Raw genomic sequence first — 7,581 nt, 5'->3', positions numbered from 1 at the left:
GTCGTGTACAGGTCACATACAAACACAGACAGTGTGGAAAAAATAAAAGCACATGAAAGCAACATTTTCATGAAATCAGACTCCATTTGTGATACTTGTATTGGTCTGCATTTTTCATGCAATACCACTTTAATATGATTCAGTATAGTTGTTTTTATTGGTTTCACACACAAAGGGAATGCTTCAGCATGCAGAAATAATTTTGTCTTTCTGCTATTGGCCTCACTGTTCACTTTTTATCTGAGTTACTCTGTCCTAGCTTTATCTTTTAAAGAACATATGGCAATAGTTCAGAGTAAGACTGCGGTAATAAACACTACAAAAGGCAAGATTTCAGAAGAAAACTGAAGCGTACTTGTTTACAATGAAGACTGTACGTGCTGGCTGTTAAAAGGTTGAAATGTCTTCAAATGTAAAACTAAACCCATTATTTGAGAAGTAAAAAAAGTGACTGGCTTAACTGTGAGTGAAGTGTTTTTTTCTTGTTGGCTGAGATGTCTGTGTCCTCTGTCCTCCAGGTTCTTCCTCAGTGACTATCAGAAGAGACTATTTGAGAAACTTTCTCTTTACTGTGACCAATATGCAGCGCAAATTCCTGTCACCTTCGTCCTGGGTAGGTCTTACTCTTTACTGCCTATCACCCCAGAGACCAGGAGATCGCAGCCATTCTCAAACCTTCATAAGAATCATCTTTTCCTAACCACAATGTAGTGGCAGTGCACAGACAGCACGGATAGAAATTCAAGGATTCAAAGATTTGTTTGTCATTTACACAAGGAATATGTGTTGCGAAATGCAACATGGTGTGCATCTATCGTGCTAAAGGGCACTGCTTCATTCCTGCCATGCATCGGCCAGCTCCAGCCACACCAGTAGGTTTGCTGGTGACAACAGTACGGTGCACCCACAGGACCCTCAGCATTGTGAAGGAGCCCTCCCACCCCAGCCACAGCCTCTCCACCCTCTTACCTTAATACAGTGCCTTGCGAAAGTATTCGGCCCCCTTGAACTTTGCGACCTTTTGCCACATTTCAGGCTTCAAACATAAAGATATAAAACTGTAATTTTTTGCGAAGAATCAACAACAAGTGGGACACAACCATGAAGTGGAACGAAATTTATTGGATATGTCAAACTTTTTTAACAAATAAAAAACTGAAAAATTGGGCGTGCAAAATTATTCAGCCCCCTTAAGTTAATACTTTGTAGCGCCACCTTTTGCTGCGATTACAGCTGTAAGTCACTTGGGGTATGTCTCTATCAGTTTTGCACATCGAGAGACGGAAATTTTTGCCCATTCCTCCTTGCAAAACAGCTCGAGCTCAGTGAGGTTGGATAGAGAGCGTTTGTGAACAGCAGTTTTCAGTTCTTTCCACAGATTCTCGATTGGATTCAGGTCTGGACTTTGACTTGGCCATTCTAACACCTGGATATGTTTATTTGTGAACCATTCCATTGTAGATTTTGCTTTATGTTTTGGATCAGTGTCTTGTTGGAAGACAAATCTCCGTCCCAGTCTCAGGTCTTTTGCAGACTCCATCAGGTTTCCTTCCAGAATGGTCCTGCATTTGGCTCCATCCATCTTCCCATCAATTTGAACCATCTTCCCTGTCCGAGTGGCAAGAAGAAAGCCATTTCTTAAAGATATCCATAAAAAGTGTCGTTTAAAGTTTGCCACAAGCCACCTGGGAGACACACCAAACATGTGGAAGAAGGTGCTCTGGTCAGATGAAACCAAAATCGAACTTTTTGGCAACAATGCAAAACGTTATGTTTGGCGTAAAAGCAACACAGCTCATCACCCTGAACACACCATCCCCACTGTCAAACATGGTGGTGGCAGCATCATGGTTTGGGCCTGCTTTTCTTCAGCAGGGACCGGGAAGATGGTTAAAATTGATGGGAAGATGGATGGAGCCAAATACAGGACCATTCTGGAAGGAAACCTGATGGAGTCTGCAAAAGACCTGAGACTGGGACGGAGATTTGTCTTCCAACAAGACAATGATCCAAAACATAAAGCAAAATCTACAATGGAATGGTTCACAAATAAACATATCCAGGTGTTAGAATGGCTATGTCAAAGTCCAGACCTGAATCCAATCGAGAATCTGTGGAAAGAACTGAAAACTGCTGTTCACAAACGCTCTCCATCCAATCTCACTGAGCTCGAGCTGTTTTGCAAGGCGGAATGGGCAAAAATTTCAGTCTCTTGATGTGCAAAACTGTTAGAGACATACCCCAAGCGACTTACAGCTGTAATCGCAGCAAAAGGTGGCGCTACAAAGTATTAACTTAAGGGGGCTGAATAATTTTGCACGCCCAATTTTTCAGTTTTTTTATTTGTTAAAAAAGTTTGACATATCCAATAAATTTCGTTCCACTTCATGGTTGTGTCCCACTTGTTGTTGATTCTTCACAAAAAATTACAGTTTTATATCTTTATGTTTGAAGCCTGAAATGTGGCAAAAGGTCGCAAAGTTCAAGGGGGCCGAATACTTTCGCAAGGCACTGTAAGTACAGAATTATCAAGACCTCCTGTGTCAGGATACTCAATGGCCTGAGCCACAGGAAATGATATGGAGCTTAGAAATTACCATTTTAAAATATGCTAAAACTTGAAGTAAAGTGAAACTGAAATAAAACTCCATAAAAGAGACAAAATAACTTCCTGCCTAAGGCCATGAGAAACAGTCAGCAGACAGACAGGATGTTCGGTTGCCTCGTTAACAGGCTGCTAATGGAATCAGATCATTAAAGAACAGAAAGAAGCTAAAAGCAGGGTAAGTGTTTGTGTCGCTGATCTCCACCCTGATCCACAGTCTGAGGACACAGTGTGGATGTTTGTCCAACTGGAAACAGCCTCCTGCTCACTCACCTGTTTCCTCACAGGAAAATAACTTTTAGTAATGAAATTGTATACTTTGATAGTACATGTTGAGCAGTAATACTCTAGATCCCTTTGGGAAAAAAACAAACATCTGCCAAATTATGTACAGTAATATAATGCCAAGTAAGACAGTTTGATAGGTTCTCTTCCAAAAACCACCTCCTCATCAGGCAGGTTTCACCAATATGAATTACTGTGAATTTAGGGGGACTTGTACTTATGCTGCTTACTGGTTTGTGTTTCAGGTTTTTATGTGACTCTGGTGGTGAATCGATGGTGGAATCAATTTGTTAACCTGCCCTGGCCTGACAGACTCATGCTCCCTATCTCCAGGTATAGACACTTTTTGAATTGTTGAATTGCCTTAAATCTCCTTCAGATATAAAAGTGCAGTCAGTGAAACATTGCAGTAACAATGTCAACGAACACATGTCCTCTACAGCTACAGTGTCAGTGTTTAATCATTTTCAGATTCACCTGTTGGATAAATGACCCAGCACTCAAGAGTTAAAAGCTGTTGTTCCAAATTTAATCGGAGGACAAATCCCTTGAGACGCATCATCTCATTTTTGAAGGGTTACCTCAACACAAAAACATGGCAACTACGTGACATTTAAACAAAACAAACACATAAATAATAGTAATGATAATAGAATAAAATAATCCAAGCGACACCAACAAGAAAAGGCTACATACATAAGGGCCCCCAGACAGACAAAGCAGCATCATGTCAATGTGTAGACTAAACAACAACATATGGGAGTGATGTTGTGTTTCTTCTTCCTCCAGCTGTGTTAAAGGTAAAGATGAACATGGCCGCCTGCTGCGCCGGACCCTAATGCGTTACACTAACCTGACGGCGCTCCTCATTTTCCGCTCTGTCAGCAATGCTGTGTGCAAGCGATTCCCAACCATGGACCATGTGGTCGAGGCAGGTCAGGGCTTTGATGGTCGTTTGGTCATTTTGTGTCCTTGTGGTCATTTTGTGTGGCTTTGTAATCCTTTTGTTTTGTGGTTGTGTATTGTGTCACTTTCTGGGCTAGTAGTTTTGTCCCTCTCTGTGGTAGTTTTCTGTTTCTTTGCAGTCATTTTTGTAATTTTGTGGTCTTTCTATGTCTCTCTGTAGTGGCATGATTGACTTTGGCAAAGAGCTGTTAACAGTGCCTGTCAGGGCCTGTACCCAAGAGGCCTGATCAGGCATCCATCCGTGCCAATATTGTGCAGCCCAATTACACAGAATGTATAGTATATGTGATGCTAGTGTGTACATGTGTAACAGAACTGTCTTGCTGTGTCAGTATGTCTAAACTGAAGTGATAAAAGTCAGATGGAGTTCAACTCCTTCCCGACTGCCTTGCTACCTTCCTGAAGTCGTTGGCTCTGACCCCAGGGATTGGTTTGTTATCGGCCAGTTAGAGCAGCAGAGCAGAGCAGAGCAGAGCTGGTGATGGTGATGTCCTGTCTGTCCCATCCATGGATGTATGATGAGATATGGTGTTGCCACTCATCCGTTCAGCCAATTTTTCCCAATGCCACTTGTGCTTTGGCAATGAAAAATCCTCATGGGGCCCAAAAAGCATTTTCTCCATAGAGCACAGTGATAAAAGAAAGGCCCATAGAACGGTTGATACTGTGTTCCAGGTGAGCAACTTTTACTCGCAATGGGCGCCATCTGTTTAGTTCTCGTAATACATCCATGGTCCCATCCTGATACTTTGTTAGTGGTTAAAGCCCCCATGTTTGTCTGTCATGTACAAAGCTTATATAAGAACAAAGATTTTGCACCGAGACCAATGTTGGGGATTCAGGACTAGATGTTTTGCACCCATCTAACACACAAATTATGAAATCCTCCACTATACTGTTCCCGGTCTGTTGCAGTGTTTAGCTTTAACCACACAGTGTTGAATAATTGGTCTGTCCATCTGTAGGCTTCATGACTCCAGAGGAGAGGAAGGTGTTTGACAACATCCGCTCTCCTCACCTGAAGTACTGGATCCCTGCAGTCTGGTTCTGCAACCTGGCGGCTAAAGCTCGGCAGGAAGGACGCATCGAAGACAGCATCGAGCTGCACATGCTTCTCAAAGTGAAGCATGGGATTACACTAAATATCTTATATACTGTGTCAAAACATGAATGTCTAGACATTTAGAGGGTGGGGGAATAACAGATTAGTCCAGCAAGAAGGATAAAATCAAACATTTTGAAAAAAATGAACAGCACAGGGATCATATAGGATGATTGCTAACAGCCAAACACACACACCTATGAGTAAAACTACTACCACCCACTACAGACGTATAACTGGGCTGACTGGAGCTGCGCTGATGGGACATTAGTGAAGCCTGGGAGTGTTCCATAGGGTACAAACATATAAAAGGCTCTTAAGCACTCAACACACACAAAGCCAACTGAGAGTCTGATCACTGTTGGTCTCTGGCCACTTAAACCAGACATGTCAGTGATGTGACTCCCAGTTTACTCCCAAAAGGGAGTGAGACTCATTTTCCAATGCTGAGTTACAGAAACCAGGGGTTGGCAGATGGGGCCAAACTAGCAGCCCTGTGACTTCCTGCCTCCTCTCTGTCTTCAGGAGATGAACGCTCTCAGGGCTTGGTGCTTGACTCTCTTCGGCTACAACTGGGTCAGCGTCCCTCTGGTGTACACGCAGGTCTGTCCCAGACGCAGCTCAGCTAATCACATCAGTCATCATCTTCTGTGCAGACACGTCAGAGCTCATGGAGAGATGGAGCTGTTCTCTCTCTGTCTCTCCAGGTCGTCACTCTTGCCGTCTACACTTTCTTCTTCGCTTGTCTGATTGGTCGACAGTTCCTTGACCCCGCCCAGGGCTACCCAGGTCACGATCTCGACCTTTACATCCCTGTCTTCACCCTTCTGCAGTTCTTCTTCTATGCTGGCTGGCTGAAGGTGCACATGTCTTTTAGATAAAAAATATGTTGAGAAAACTTTACTTTACAGGTCCTGTATTTTCCAGCTAATTTCTTGGAAACTTTGCTCATAATTTCCTTAAAATTTGTTCATGTTTAGCTGTTAATTCCTAGAATATTTCTAAAGAAAGGCCAGACTATTTGGCACTAACTGGGGGAACAGGAATTCCACCATTATGCGGCGTGAATGTCAAACAGATTCATATTTATTTAATTTAATTTCTGGCACTTCGTATAAAGAAATAAAGAATGTTTGTCTTTCTAGGAAGCGCATGGAGATTCACTTTCTTTTGCCAACCACAAAATTTCCTATTATTCTCTTAAAAGCTTGAACATGTTTATAAGTGCACACTTATAAACTGCAGCTAACACATTTCCAATTTCATTCAATATTACAACTAAAGTGAGTTGACATTTCTTGGAAATATCTTCGTCAATAAGAGCCAAATACCAGCAAACATTTAGAACATTATGGGCAAAGTTTCCAAGAAATTAGCTGAAAAATATGAGACCTGTAAAATAAAGCCATCAGCAATTTGGTGTGATAGAAAGAGACCAAATGGGGAACAAGGCAGTTTTATTTTATTTCACTGTACCCACACTGAAGAACCAGTACGAATCAGCAGGTATTTCCTTGGCAACTGGTTTATACAACAAAATTATGCCGTAAATCACAGGCTATGTTTTAAAGTGCTAAAAATATTGCTCCAGGAAAATCTGGTGTTGTATTTAAAGACCGCCGATAGCACAGATTCCAGTACAAAGCTGTAAAAGGCTAATAAAACATTTGGAGAATTGAAAAGCTGTCTGTGGTAACAGTGTACGATCTGCAAGGAAGCAAACCTAGCCCTAAAAGCGAGGTGATCTTTAGACATGTGCACAAGAAAACAAGTGACAGTTATTATCCAAAATGCGCAAAATAGTTTGCTCTGCTGAAATGTACTTATCCAACGCATAGCTTTTGTTACTTTGTACCTAAAGATCTGAAAATTCAGCCTGTTCTGTTCAATCCCAGTCTGTTTTCCTCCTGACTGAAACATGTGAGGAAGCCTGTGGTTGTCTTAACCTTACCCTGTTATATTAATATCACACCATTAAAAGTTATTAATAACCAACTTGGTGCAGCTGAAAAGACTTGAGCTTTAAAGGAAACCAGGGTCGAGTCATTAAACTAGAAATGTTCGGTCCTCAAAGAACCCTGAACGTGCTTGTGCTAAGATTTTGATGATGTTATTTTTGTACTTTCTATTCTGTGGTATTTCTTCGGACTAAATCTCTGACATGATTTGTTGTTAGGTAGCAGAGCAGCTGATCAACCCGTTTGGAGAGGACGATGATGACTTTGAAGTTAACTGGGTCATCGACCGGGGCCTTCAGGTCAACAGCCAATCACAGCGCTCAGACAAAGAAACAGAGAAGTCATGTTGTGTTTTGGAGGCTTGTGGAGATGAGTGATCCTGGGAGTAAGACGGGACCTCAGGCTGCTGGGGAGTGTCCTTTTTCCTGCATCAGCCATATTCCAAAAATATGCACAGGAACATTTATCATCTTACCTTTTATTTTTAAGTTACGCAGGGCACATGGCATTATGTGACTCATGTTATTGCTGATCACAACATACCAAGCAAATTAAGGCTCCAATAAACAATAATTTTCAGTATCAATTCATTTGACTACTATTTTTCTCAAAGTAAAGTAGTCAAATGAATTGATACTGAAAATTATTGTTTATTGGAGACTTAA

General features: G+C 41.7%; 1 protein-coding gene across 1 annotated transcript in view; it reads left to right on the top strand.

Annotated features, from left to right (window-relative positions):
* LOC109967702 (bestrophin-3) overlaps window positions 1–7,581 on the top strand; it is a 15,624-nt gene that overhangs the window by 1,124 nt on the left and 6,919 nt on the right. The window contains exons 4-10 of the mRNA XM_020613461.1: window positions 468–613; window positions 3,136–3,223; window positions 3,680–3,825; window positions 4,822–4,976; window positions 5,484–5,561; window positions 5,666–5,818; window positions 7,135–7,215. Coding sequence (XP_020469117.1) covers window positions 468–613; window positions 3,136–3,223; window positions 3,680–3,825; window positions 4,822–4,976; window positions 5,484–5,561; window positions 5,666–5,818; window positions 7,135–7,215 — 847 coding nt within the window. The remainder of the gene's footprint in view (window positions 1–467; window positions 614–3,135; window positions 3,224–3,679; window positions 3,826–4,821; window positions 4,977–5,483; window positions 5,562–5,665; window positions 5,819–7,134; window positions 7,216–7,581) is intronic.

The sequence above is a fragment of the Monopterus albus genome, unplaced genomic scaffold (assembly GCF_001952655.1).
Source record: "Monopterus albus unplaced genomic scaffold, M_albus_1.0 scaffold134.1, whole genome shotgun sequence".
Lineage (NCBI taxonomy): Eukaryota > Metazoa > Chordata > Actinopteri > Synbranchiformes > Synbranchidae > Monopterus > Monopterus albus.
Note: the sequence above shows the minus strand (reverse complement) of the source record. Positions and strands in the feature narration are given on the sequence as shown.